The sequence below is a fragment of the Plectropomus leopardus genome, chromosome 12, assembly GCF_008729295.1.
Source record: "Plectropomus leopardus isolate mb chromosome 12, YSFRI_Pleo_2.0, whole genome shotgun sequence".
NCBI lineage: Eukaryota > Metazoa > Chordata > Actinopteri > Perciformes > Serranidae > Plectropomus > Plectropomus leopardus.
The window spans coordinates 13,881,842-13,896,056 of record NC_056474.1 but is presented as its reverse complement, the minus strand read 5'-3'; the positions used below and the strand labels follow the sequence as shown (position 1 = coordinate 13,896,056).

Below are 14,215 nucleotides of genomic sequence, written 5' to 3'. Positions count from 1 at the left end.
TGTTGCAGAAAAAAATATAATAAAATATATAAAATAAATACTTTTTTATCACTTCATCTAGGTCATTTAATATTTTTAATTAAAAAAAAAAATATTATTTTATTGCTTATTTTCAGCTGATGTGTATCTGTATCTTTTTAACAAACTGTTTGCTAAATTTTGGGCCATGTCTTGCTAAGTTGCTGGTTGCCTTCTTCACCATGTTTCTGAAAGAAATCAAACCAATTTTCTCAGGTTTTAAAGGGTTAATGTATATTGTATGTGAAATTGAGCTCAGTTGTGTCTAGGAGAAATAGGCTGGACAAAGAAGATATCTTATTTTGAATTTTACTTTCCTCTGGGCCGAATCATAATGCAAAGCTTCGAAGTGAAATAGAAAATCTCAGCCAATTTAAAATTGTGTTATAAAAATGAAAGTATGACAAGGCTGGACATTTCAGATTAAACAAGAGAGAAAATCCCACATTACCATGAAAACCAGAATGAATGGAAATAAAAAAGGAGGCCATTTTACAGAATTCCTGAGAAAACAGTAACTCAATAATACAGCAACCACTGATTATCTATGGATTGCTCTAAATAATCATGTCGGGTAAGAATATCTTTAATTCATGTCAGTCTCGGGATTGTTAGTTTGGTCTCTGGTGTGGAGGAGGAGGAAGGCTGGCTTGGGATTCATTTCTATTAGTTGCAAAGCGCAGGCTTGCAAGAGTAATACACACATTTCAAACCAGCGATGACGGGGCCGGTGCCACGATACGCTGATAGGACAGAGGAGAGAAGAGACTGAGTGTGAGAGACACCCACACTCCAGATTTAATTGCCATCCTCTGTTACATGTACAGTCTGAAAACAACTGCACAAAGGGTCTGAATTCAGGCAGGTGTGTGTGTTTGTGTGTGTGTGTGTGTGCCTGCATAAGTGCATTTTCTGTAAGTCATGTTTCTCTGCGACACTCACTCTCTATGATGTCTCCCAGACCCTGTGCGTACAGCAGGTCTTTGAGGCGAGCCACCTCCTCCTTCAGCTCACGCACCAGACGGTTGTTGGGGTCCTCATTGATCACGGCGTTACAGCGAATCTGTTTGGCTCGATCAGCATACCTGGAGGGACGAAGGTTATCAGGGTCAAGAAGCCATTAATTTGCAAAGCACGATTCCTAAGGCTCTGCATACTGAATTATAACGACCTGCTAATGACAATATGAGCCTAAAATGAGAGGGATGCTACTGTAATTTCTGTTGCTACAGAAGTGATGGTGCATGCGTTTGTTAAGGTGCTTCACTAACATTGCAAAGTGTGAAAAGGTCAGCAGGCATTTATAAGGTTACACAAACAGTGCAACACTGCCAAGCTACTCTGCAATATGGAAATGCATGCAGCAAAACACTTGCTCTCAAACTATGATACGTGAACCACAGATGGTACACGAGCTCCCTCTAGTGGTACGCAGGGGAATCACCAAAAATATATTTTTTAAAATAAACTGTTTTACATATATATTTATAATGCTATCAAAATGCCACTACATTTTGAATAAAACATTTAAACTATGACAACTGTGGAATGTAATTTAAGATAAGTTTTGCCTTTCCTGTAATTTTTTAAAAATATATATCAGTCTGCTACGTAGCTACGTACATGAACATAGTGGGTGTATATGTCCATGATTAGTTACAAGCAAAACTGTGAGGGAAAGATAGTAAGCAGAAGTAATATAAATGGTTTAACTCTTTAAAACCTGGATCTACATCACTTTTCTTGTGGTGCGTTCGGACACTTTTCGCAAATATTTAAGTTTGATGAGAAATCTCCCGCAAATTTCAAGACATTGCATTTTTTTTTAAAGCTGGTGAAAAATTACTGAAATTAGATAAGATTTTATTAACATAATTATATATTTTAAATTATTTTAGACAGTTCTTATTTTTTTTATACCTTCTTTATGTAATTTCCTTCATTATTGTAAGCTCCAGTTATTTTTTGTTTGTTGAGGGGTTTTTTGTTTAGGAGTTACATGCAGCAAAAGGCCAAGGTTGTAATCGCACCCGCGGCCACTGCAGCAGGGACACTGCCTCTGTCATTGGGGAACCCGCTCTACCAACTGAGCTATTGGGCAGCCCAATATTTTTCTTTTTAATTAATTTATTTATTTTTTCTCATTTCAGGTAATTTCTTTGTAACTTTTTACTAATCCTCACTGTTTTTTTTTTTTTTGGAATGTGTTGTTGAGTTGCTCATTGCCTTGTCCCCATGTTTTTGAAAGAAATCAGATCAATTTGCTCAGTGTTCAAAGGGTTAACCTTGTTCTTAGTGGTGGTACTTGAGGAGCCTTATATTTTCAGAGATGGTACATTAGAAGTTTGAGGACCACTGACCTAGAATCAAATCAATACTCTTCAGGTTGAACATGTAAGTGTGACATTAAAAAAAAGTTGATTTTAAAATCTTTAAGAAGAGAAGTAGTAGTTTTTCTCACCGGAGGGTGCTGAGTGTCTCATCGTAGTTAATGTCAGCAGGGCTGAGGGCGGCCACCATGGCTGTACGAGAGTTTCCTCCTAAAAGAAGAAAGTAAGACAATACATAAACTGACAGAGGACTTATATTTTATTATGGTAAAAGCTTAAGTTTATTATTATGTGTATTTACCCAAGTTCTCCCTCAGTAGCCAAGTCAGAACTGAATCTCTGTAGGGAATGAAACTCTCCACCTTCTTCTTTTTCTTGTTCTGTGCACAAAATAAACACAATTTATTCGCTGATCAAGTCAGAAAAACATTTTAAAAAATACAGTATAGATTTAATTTGTTGCTTGCAAATGTGTCAGCATTACTGACCTTGTTTGGCACTGAGTCCTGATAGTTAGAGAAGAAATACCAGCATTTGTTAGGTGGACAACATAAAATATTTAATTTTTAATTCATTTTTGATGTGTTAAAAAAAACAACATACCAGTTCAGCCAGAGCAGATATAACTTTTCCCAGAGTGGTAAGAGATTTATTAATGTTTGCTCCTTCCTGCAAATAAAAGTCAACCTTGTTAAGTATTTGGTCATTTATTAATGCATTTTAAATTTAAAATATACCGTTCAAACAATCATTATTAAATTGTTCCTATCTCCTCCTCTTGTATGCAGAAGACAGCGTCCTCCTCTCACCTTCAGTCTGGTGCCTTTAGCTCCGGTCGAGTCGGCTCTCTCGCTGCCAGCCAAGTCCACCAGGCTGATCTTGCTGACCTAAAATGACACAAGATATTTTCAAAATGAGATGCTCTGTATAAAAAAAGATCAAACATTCACCTCAGCTAACACATTTCACCTGAAACTGCACCGAGAGAACAGACAGTAAAATGTTACATGGGGTCATCAATCAATACAACACATTCATCAGATAACTGCACTGCAGACGGCCTCCACTCAGGTCATAAAAGGTGATAAAATCATGTCTGCCTCGTAGCACGTCCTCTAAGGCTGCTTTGGAAGAACAAGAATAAAAAACTGTCCCTCTTACTGATTTGTTAGTCTGTAAAACATAAAAACATCATGTCCTGAGGTGATTTCTAAGGGAAGAGAGTGAGCTTTAACCTTTTCTGATGTGTTCTCCGTGTCCATGTCGTGCTTCTTTTGTGTGAAGATGATGTTGAAGACAGCGTGGGAGCGGCTGCTGGTCTCGTTCATATTGGTAGCAGCCACAGTCCTGAAAAAAGAAAACAAATACATATTACTGATGCACACATTATCTGCTCAATTCATCATTTGTTCTTGCCACTGTTTTATTCATCCAAATCTCCGATCTGGGTATCTTCTCCATCCATCATCACATGCAGTTTTCTCAGGTCGATACCTGTAATTCTTTATTTAATATACTTTATTGCGATGGGTTTTTTTCAGAATCCTATGAATAATTTGTGCATATCATTATTTAAAGTCCATGGCATATTTGCATGCATATTGTGTAAATTAAGGCATCATACATAAAGGAAAGTAACCATACACATACAAGAATAAAGAAAGCATAAAGAACAAAAATACAAAAATTGTTATCACCCTTATCTTCATTATTAATAATAACAAAAACAACAACAATGACGACTATAAAATAAAAAAGTGTGAGAATGTGTGTGTGTGTGTGTGTGTGTGTGTGTGTGTGCATGGCTGGGTGAAGGGGTGGAGAATAGTTCATACTTATCTAAAACAGTATGTACTTTTGTGTACATTGCTGTTAGGATATAATTTGTACCATTTCTTAAATTTGGGTCCCTAATTAAAGTAATTTTCTTGTAAAGAAAATGCTCTATTGTTGTTTTCCATGAATTTAATTTTGGTGTGATTGGATTTTTTCCACGTCATTGACGAGGTCATCGTAACACAGTCCTGCTCTGTTACCTGGCCTTGTTACCAGAGTCCATCAGGTCCTGGATATCGTTGTACGAGGTGACGGCCAGTTTGGACAAGTCTTCAACGTATGGTCCCATCAGAGGGTGCTCTCTGACACGCAGGTTTCCTTTGTTCTTGGGATTGAGCAGGTCACGCACACGCTCACAGTAGATCTCCATGTAACTCACCTAGAAGAGGCAGACAGTTTTTTGAAAGCGGGTCGTGTAGTGAAGTGGAAGTGAATTTAGTTTTACTGTTTTATTCTCGGTTTTTTTACGCAGTTGTTGTTTTGTGTGGAGGCAGTTGCTGTTGTTGTTGTTTTTTGTTTATGTGAAAGTTCCAAATAACAAAATAAAATAATCAAATGTGATGAAGTACAAAATGGTTATTTTAAACTCTTCCTTAACTGAATTTACAGAACAATTACTGTATTGTGATATATACCGTTACCATGATATGAAATTATATATACTGTGATGAAAGATTTTGGCCATATTGCCCACCCCTGTGAGACACTTAACATAAAAAAGCCTCTAAATATGAAAAATGGCGAACATGAAAAGTTTCGTAGAGTCTGACATCACTCACCTCCACAGAGTAAGACATGCTGTTGTCGTTATTGCTGTCATTGATTTTGGTGAAAAGATCCTCACAAAGCTGAAAAAAACAAAAACCAGAAGAAAACAGAGCATTGTTGTCATTGTTTTGAGCAAATTTGCATCTTGGAAATATACTTTTTAAATATCAAAAAGACTAAACAAAGTTGTATTTTATGCTCATTGCTGGTCAGAACTGTATTCTGTGTGTAGTCTGCATTACCAGAGGTATGATTCCCTGCTGGTCCTTCTCCTGTCGTCCCATCATGGTGTAACTTTTTCCTGCTCCTGTCTGGCCGTATGCAAATATGCACACATTGTAGCCTTCAAAGGCATGGAGCAGCATCTCTTCCCCGATGTCCTTGTACACCTGTATCTGGGACGCATAGTTGATGTCCTCGGGCTGTAGAAAGAGAGGAAGTGGAGCAGAAATAAAGAAACATAGATAAGAGATGGCAAGTTATTAATTTTCTCACCAAAAATACACATTTTTATCATTTTTTAGTGACTTGTTCTACAGAAGATTAGTAATTTCCTTATCTGACAGATCATTCATGTATTTAATGCTGAGTGATGCAGTGATACTCACAGTGGTGTGTGACCAGTAGGAAAAGTCAAAGTTGAAACTCTTGTTTTCTTTCGGCTGTTTAGGGTTCAGGATCGCTAAAATAAAAACAAAACAGGAGCATCAGAAATGAAGTCACTAACAAACGGCATATTCTTCATTTCAGTCTATCTACTGTCAGTCTTTGAAAAGCTGCAGGGTGCAAACTGCGAAAACATTTAAATTCATAGAGATTTTGAATCTACATCTCAATGCAACACCTTTTCTCTGTCTCTCTTTGTGCATTTCCATCATGATCACTTCAATCCAGCTGTGTCTTTTCATCTTGAATATAGACAGTTTTTCTTCATTGTTTTGATGCATTGTTACAAAAAGAAGCACAGTTTTCAGAACAGATAACAAAAACATCAAAACTGTGTTTCCATTTGCAAAACAGTACATGCTCTGAAATGTATTGTGTTCCTCAAACTACTGACACAATACAAAATCACATTCTGTTGTCTGGAAAAAAGAAAATGTTGTTACAATGTTTTTTCACTGGTAACAAGACTGAGAATACTGTGAGCAGAAGCCTCTAATATGAAATCTGCATTCAGTGTCTACACACACCATGTCGTCAGTGTGATAGTTGTGATGGAAAAGAAAATAAGTAAAAAATAAGTTTAAAAAAATTAGTATAGAACAAGTTTTTTTTTTTTTCTAAATCATTAACACAAAGACCTAAACTGACAATCGCTGTCCAAAATGACATTTTGTTTGCAAAATGCTCCAATGCTCACAAAACATTTAAACATGCAACAAAAGCAAATATTTCCAATCAACAACACAACCTGCGAGCAAATTAACATGTAATTTCAATCATTCATTACACAATGGACAACAAAATACCAAATATAGCTAACAATATTAACCGGTACAATGTCAATTTGTGCTACATGCCCGTGCTATTTGTTGATACCACAGACTTTATATAAAGACATTTGACATTGTAATCACTGCACAGCTTGCAGGAATGCATCAAATTTATGAAGAGACTGTATCTCTCTTTTATGTGCTTATTTCTAAGTGAAATAATTGAACCTGAGACACCAAAACATGTAGACAGAGGGACCAGCCTGGTTGACTTCATAGATTTTGGCTAAACTGTGATCACAATGTCAATGATATGATTCAAAAGCTGAGATATTTGTTGCATGTCATTCCCTCTCTCATTTCCCCACTTCCGTGTCATCTCTCTACTTTCAGCCTTCAAGTAGCAGCAAAAAACAGCATCATCATATTGTTGAAATGAAAGCAGGGACTGCTGTTTGTCAATTAGTAACCTGTTTCAACATTATGATTTGAAATTCTCACAGAATGATGTGGCTTTGAAATACTTAAATAATTTCTCTCTTAACTTAGGAGTGAGAAATGACAAATACAGTTCAGAGAAAACTCATTATGTTACAGTTAGCATCAAAAGCAGCAGTTTAAAATGCACCACTCATCCTTTTTGAAGAAGGGAGGAGTGCGGTGCACTGGAATACCAAGCAAGAGCTGAGAGGGAGCAGATGCTCTCTCGGCTGGAAACTGAACCTCTGTATCGCCCCCTGTGGACGAGTTCAATACAGCAGCACATTTATATGCTGCTGAGAGGCGCACACGGCCAGAGAGTGACCATCCATCCATCCATCCATCCATCCCAAAGCTAAACCTGCCTATTCTTCTGAGGAAAAACAGAAGAGGACCAGTTAAATAAATAACATATAGAACTTTTCTTTTTTTTTTCTTCTCTATTCGTCTCGCCTGCTAACTCAGTAATCCTAAAACAGGAAATCACTACTTATCAACCTATGAATTTCAAATGATTTGTGAACTGAGAATGATTTATGAACTGTCCAAAATGGTTTATTATTATGGATATGTATTTATTTCTATTTTTTCTTCTTTGTCTCTGTCGTTATTGACACACACACACACACACACACACACACGTATAGCCTGTTAATCATTTGTTTTATGATATTGATTTTGGTTTTTTAACTTAAAAAATGCTCATAAGTAAATAAATACATGAAAAGCCGACCGGTGTTGGAAACTGCAAGCATTAATTTTAAGAGTAAGTGAAGTTATTGAGTTGGAATAATACAAGTTTACATTTTTGGTTCTAATGAGGTCAATTCAAACACAGACGAGTACAAAACACTCGCCCTTTCTCTTTCTCACATACGCAAACACACACACATACACACACAACACAGAGTTGCATCAGCTGACCCCACGTCTGGGCTCGACCAGAACAAGGAGGTCTTTTTGGTCGCTCGTATGATGAGAGCTGCGATGGTTGCTACATCCTACACACACTGACAGGCTTCAGGCCTGACTGAAGCTTTTGTTTCCTTCTCTGGCTGCCACGATGCTGCGTGCCTCCCTGCCCACTCGCTTGTTGCTGCAGGCCAAAGCTGCACATGAAACAAATAACTGAGGTCAAACGCTAAACTCAGTTCAATTTAGGTCGCAGGAATTTGATCAAAACAGCAGCAGAACGTTGCTGCACTTCTTTGGCTCTAAAGCCAGGACTTTAAAAGATGCATGACCTTAAAACTGCGATATCAGATTGTGTCATTTATTTATATGAACATGCTGTGATTCAGCTTAGCAGACTGGAAAATGACCTGACTAAAGCCCAGTCTAGAATACTACTATTTTTTAAAACATGCTCTATCATGTAAAACAATATTTACAATTATTATAATTATATATATTTAAAATTATGTTACGCAATTATTATTTTCAAGCACTTTGTGCACTACTTTTCATCGCACTAATTTCTTGCTATTTTTGGGTTAATTTCTTCTTGTAGGTTGCTCATCGCCTACTTTTCATTTTTGAAAGAAATCAAGCCAATTTGCTCAGGTTTCAAAGGGTTAATTTTCTTTTTACACTCCTTTACTGGGTGTAAGGACAAAAAGCAATATCATAGAAACAGTGACGACAATGTTGCAAAACAAGGAAGGAACACATCACTGCGGTGTTTTATAGATTACAAACTCTATGTATTATATCATGTTTCTTGATGTGTGCATATCAATACAATTTTTCCTTTACGCTCCTATGTGTAGATTTTTTGTGGTATCCTTGTCTTATTATGATGTTTAGTTTGCAGAAATATTAAAGTTAAAATGAAGGTTAATGCATATGTGTGGCTTTCGTCCCTCTAATGCCTCTGATATGTTCTTATTTTAGAGATTTTTAGAAAAGGCAGATCTGCTTTAAAGCTGGGCAATTATTGATACTATAACAAAACTGTGATGTAAGACTGGCTATGGCCCTCAATTTTGGATATTCTCTAAATGTTCTATTCGCCCTTTAGTCATTGGACACATGTCTCTCACTTCACTGTATAGTCCATTCTCAGTGTATGTGTGCACCGAAAGGCTTCAGTTTTCAACATGAAAAATGTCTTAGTTGCATATTGAACCTCAATTTGCTTGCAAACTAGTTGTGACGTCAGAAAATCCAGTCCATAGTGACATTTAAAAGACCAATTGATAAATCAACAAATTGATCAGCAGATTAAATTGATAATGAAAAGAAACATTAACGTCCCAACACGTGTTGAACTCAGATTTCAGATGAGCACAGAGAAACTTTCAGCCTTCTGGAGTCAAACTCTGCACAGACGTCATTCTGCACCGTGAAGCTCAAACATCCAAGTGAAGTAACAAAACGGATAACATTTAAAACCATGGCAGCTTTAACCAAAATAGAAATATATATTCATTTGAATTTCACGAGGCAAAGTTGGTTTCAACTTCACTTATTTTGCTCCAAATACAGTTTAAATAACGCATGTCAGCCATATAATGCGCAGAACCATCCACATTACTGCATCTCTCATCACCATGTAAACACTGAAGTCCACATTCATCAGATTTAATGACTTTAAACTCCAAATACAGTAAAAGAAATGACTTGAATTTGTACTCACTCGTGGTGTTCCCTGACATCTGAATGATGCACTTGCTGTCCTTCGACATCTCTCTGGAGTTGAAGGGTCGGACCCTCACCGCCACCTTCACTGAAGCCGCCGCCATGTTGCAGGAGGGTGTGTGAGTGAGCAGGAGAGCTGAAGATCTGTGCGGCTACACAGACACGCACACCTGGCACCTGCACGGGTAGACGGCGAGAGGGATTTAATACCAATGCAAGCAGAGATACATAAGATGCAGAACAAACTGGGCTCTATCTTTGATTCTTCTATTTGGCATTTTATGCATTTCTTTGTAACTTTAAGATGGGGGGGGAGCGTAGATAGATAGAGAAAATAATTTAAAATGATAAACTGAATCAGCGATGCCTCTTGTTGTCATAATTAAATATTGAGGACAAGGCCTTGTTAGCCAAACCTAACAGCTCAGACTGAGACACATTCTCCATTTTCAGGCCCTGAATCAGTCGATCTGAGACACACAGCTCTTAAAACATGCTGAATAAAGGCTGGTAAATTATTTCACAGAAGGATCATCAGCATCCCTGCTATTCTACAGTAAAATGGCTGCTTATTCTTCGGGCATCATCCCCTGGCCTCATCCATTACGGCTGGAGGCCTTGTGATGAAACTAAATCTGCTTCTCCTCAAAGATAATAACACACATTCCTCAATGTCTAGAATTGGCTGCGGTGTTTTTCCACAAAATATTTACAATTATCAACCCCTTAAGACTGATGCTTGTCATTAAAACCCTTAAAAAGTGGCTTGTAGATTTCTCCTTTAGATACACTAGATAATTTAGGGGTTTCTTTTAACGGTATAATTGCTTCAAAGCAGCGTCGCGCACATCCATCTTCTCTCCGCCTCAATCGATGAAAAACACAATTCCTCCACAACATTATCACAATAGGCCATTATATGTGGATAAATAAGAGGATGACACGCATTCTCTGTACACCTAAGGAGACATTTTAGGGTAAAGATTCATAAGCCATGTAAATATTGTCTCCTCCATCTTGCCTTGCCTGCCGCACCTCAAAGACAGGCCGCGTAAACAGAAACGGCACAAACACCAAACCATCAAACGCTGCGTCAGAAAGGAGGTCAGCGCACATCCGTAGATCCTAAATGACATTAACAGCTTGTATTAGATCAGATGTTTATCTAATTGATTTTGGGCTGTCGTTTATTCAAAGATGGATTTGGCTGTATTTTTTTAGACAATTGTTGACAGCGGCTGAATCAAAAATCAACCCTCCTGACGCAGCGTCGTTATTTACCGCCTCACATTTACAAAAAAGAAAAAGGCCTTAAAATGACCAACAAACACACGATAGTCCTCGCCAAGGCGTGACACCCATCTGTTCCGACGCTGTGCGGTGAAAAACATCTCCAACGAGCCGTATCTTACCTCAGCAACTCAGAGACGACGACCGCAGAGAGTGAATCCTCTGCCCATCCAAAACAGCGCCCGGATCCTCCGGTGCGTCTTTCTTGAATCTCCTCAGCAGACAGTATTTTTCCTCTTTGGTCAGCCTACAGCATCCTTTTCCTTGGCGCATCCATACATGGAGAATCCGCCGGGGAGGGAGAGTCAGCCTCAGCTTCAGCAGCAGCAGCGGCGGCGGCGCTGGGTGGGCTGAAGTGTTGAACGCAGCGGTGCGTCAATCACAGACAGGAGGAGGGAGGAGCGACAGCCGGATGGATAAACAGGAGGATGGGTGCGGGATGCTCCAGCGGCCCGCTGTCAGTCTGTCCGTCAGTCGGTCTGAAACCAGGGAAAATGGCGGTGCTGCTGTGCTATGGATGCTGGGAGGCGGTGATGACATCAGCAGTATCATCATCATCATCAGGCAGCTATGAGGCAGAGCGATGCAGCACAGAGACACAGAGGAGGATGAGGAGGAGGAGGAGGAGGAGGAGGAAGGAAAGGCCTTACGATGGACCATAATAAACCTGAGAGAGACAAATATTGAGATTCACTTTATTTTTGCATCTTATCATATTAAAAATACAAAAATAGCAAAATGTTGGGTCTTGCCTACATTGTAACTTTTTTTAATTACAGTAAACTACCAGCAGCTGTATTTGCCAACATCCTGCTGTTATTTTACAGTCACTACCATGAATGACTTCAACAGTATTAATGAATAACTGAAATTATTACAATATTCTATAGTAGAAAGTGAGGTTTACTGTGTAATATTGGCTCAAAAAAGCATCACGATTTATGTTTTGCTGTAATTTGGAGAAACTGCATTTCATTACAACAAATTGCTGTAATACTACAGTATCATACAGTAGAATGTTAAGTTTACAGTGTAACATTGTCTCCAAAAAGCCTAAAGTTTACAGCGTTTTACTGTATTTTGTTTTTTAAAAAACTGTACATTACGGTTAAAATTTTGCCATATTTTTACAGGAATTATATATTAATTTTAAATATAAGCATTACTCTTTTATTTAAATTAGAAGGAGACAGGTTGATCTGGCCTTGTACATAGCATCCCATTTTGAGGACAATTGAACTGAATATTTGTCACTACATTGACAGTTTTATGACGCCCCCTGTGGATGAACTTGAACATACATGCTTCTCTCTCTCTGGCTGTCCCCTCCAGCTCCTCCTCCTGCTCTGTTTGGGCAGATTTTGAGTGTTCAGTCCAGTTCAAAGGCCAGTATGAGGGTAACTGTGAGTTGTTTACCAGTAGTGTAATTATTTACCCAGCCAGACTCACAGAGGGGCACTTTCTGGTGATCCTGCTAGCTGTGACAAAACAGAAAGGGCCAGAAATACAAGATTTTACTCAATTACTGACAAAAGCAAAATAATAAACATAAGCTCTTATGTCAAGAGCAAAACTTGGCTTTTGTTTCTTTGTCTGATTGTGGGGATATCTATAAAATGAAGCTTAATATACCTTATGTAAATGTTTGATTTGCCTGGTTTGGAGTTTAAGTGTCATCTGGACTTCTTGTAATCTTTAAAGGAATACTTTATGTGCAAACAACCATTTGTACATCAATTACTGTAACGTGCTTTGAAAGAATCCAAAAATAGAGGAAATTGTTGATTTATCAAAGTAAAAGGAGACCATCTTTAACAGCAAACCTATATTACAAAAAAATCTGTTAAAAAACTCTCTCACAACTCGTGCAATATAATGCAGGTTTCTTTTATCTAATTGTATGCTTAGTAGTAGATGATAGATGATATAATGAGACTTGGGCCCTGCTGACTTTCAGTCATCAAGAATCATCTCTCTTTTTAAATTCTTCATTCACGATGGATGCATGGGGGGAAAAGCAAAGTTTTCTTCATAAAATACAGCATAACACGGGCTGAGTATTTGATTTAAGAATGATCATTTTGCAGTTGAAGTAATACTTTAATATCCATACAAACATTAGATTAAGTTTTTCTTCTATTTTCATTCTTCAAAGCTTTTCCTAATTTTATAAACACACTTATTTATTTAAAATATTTACATTATGTTAGGCCAAAACATCTAGTGTGCTGTCAGTTTAATCATAAAACTTAAAAAGAAAACAATTTTTTGCATATTTAGTGACATATGGTGACCAATAATAATACTCTACTAAAGCAAATAGCAGAACTATCTTAGCTGGATCTAGTCTGTGTTTGCAAACTGTTTTCACTCAGGACATATTTCTAAGTTTAATAATTTTCTATTCTACTTAGCCATCTTGTGTAAGCAAAAACCTTTGAGCCCAGTGACATTTTGTATTGAAAACATCTGCAACAAAAAAACACTTATAAACCGAACAGAACAAATTCTGATATTACAATAAATGCTTTTAAATCTCACTTTACAAGCAAAATCAAAAATATATATGCTACTTATGCTCACAAAGAAAAAAAATTGAGCCATTGGTGGTGTGTATTGGTTGAGGCGTGTATGTATTTGTGGGTGTGTGTGTGTGTGTGCATGCCCCCCATCCTCCTCTGAGAGAGCAGATTGGCTCTCTGAGAGGAGACTCCTCTTTACAAATGTAATGCTGCAGTAGCTGAAAACAAAATCAACAAACCACCTGCAAACTGACCTCGACCGGTTCTAAGCTGCCAAGTGCAGGTCCTCACTTTTCCACAAGAGTCAAAGTGCTGAGGATCTGGACCTTGAACGAGTCACAAAAACAGTTCTGGTGGATCCAAACTATAACAGAAGAATCAACATACACTGATAAGTTGTTGTGTTGCAAAGACATTCCTTAAATTCAAACACTGGCCTGAAAAAGAATAAACAAAGCTAACTTTGTCACGTAGACAGTTGAAATATGGACACTGCATTGGCTGGACAATAGCACAATTCACCATGATTTAAAAAAAAAATTTTTTACCCATTCAAATGTGGGGGAAAAGGCCCTGATAACCATCTGCTCAGTAGTTATATGAGTGTTTTAGTTTATAAAGTTTTGGCACCAATTTATTTAAAGGGGTGTACGATAAAGATATGACACTGTCAGCACTCTGTCAGTTAAAAAACTTACCACCCACCCGACCCTGGAGGTTTATTTTGTCGTTCATTTCTATACAGAAAAGCTTGATAAAAAAATTCTTGAAAAGAAAAGAAAGAAATATCCTGCCAAATAACAAGATAAACACAAATGGTATGCTCTAACTGTATGCACTTGTGGTTTTTGCATTTTGACATGTTTTATCCTTAAATTTGTTCATAAATTCATCT

The 14,215-nt window shown here is 37.6% G+C and overlaps 1 protein-coding gene across 1 annotated transcript in view; it reads right to left on the bottom strand.

Moving 5' to 3' along the window:
- kif1ab (kinesin family member 1Ab) overlaps positions 1-10,993 on the bottom strand; it is a 31,785-nt gene extending 20,792 nt beyond the window's left edge. Inside the window, 14 exon segments of the mRNA XM_042497505.1 lie at positions 723-761; positions 961-1,103; positions 2,480-2,558; positions 2,650-2,728; positions 2,837-2,854; positions 2,952-3,017; positions 3,158-3,235; positions 3,584-3,695; positions 4,385-4,563; positions 4,964-5,032; positions 5,195-5,374; positions 5,561-5,634; positions 9,507-9,685; positions 10,921-10,993. Coding sequence (XP_042353439.1) covers positions 723-761; positions 961-1,103; positions 2,480-2,558; positions 2,650-2,728; positions 2,837-2,854; positions 2,952-3,017; positions 3,158-3,235; positions 3,584-3,695; positions 4,385-4,563; positions 4,964-5,032; positions 5,195-5,374; positions 5,561-5,634; positions 9,507-9,612 — 1,222 coding nt within the window. The 5' untranslated portion in view covers positions 9,613-9,685; positions 10,921-10,993.
- Between the last annotated feature and the right edge of the window lie 3,222 nt (positions 10,994-14,215).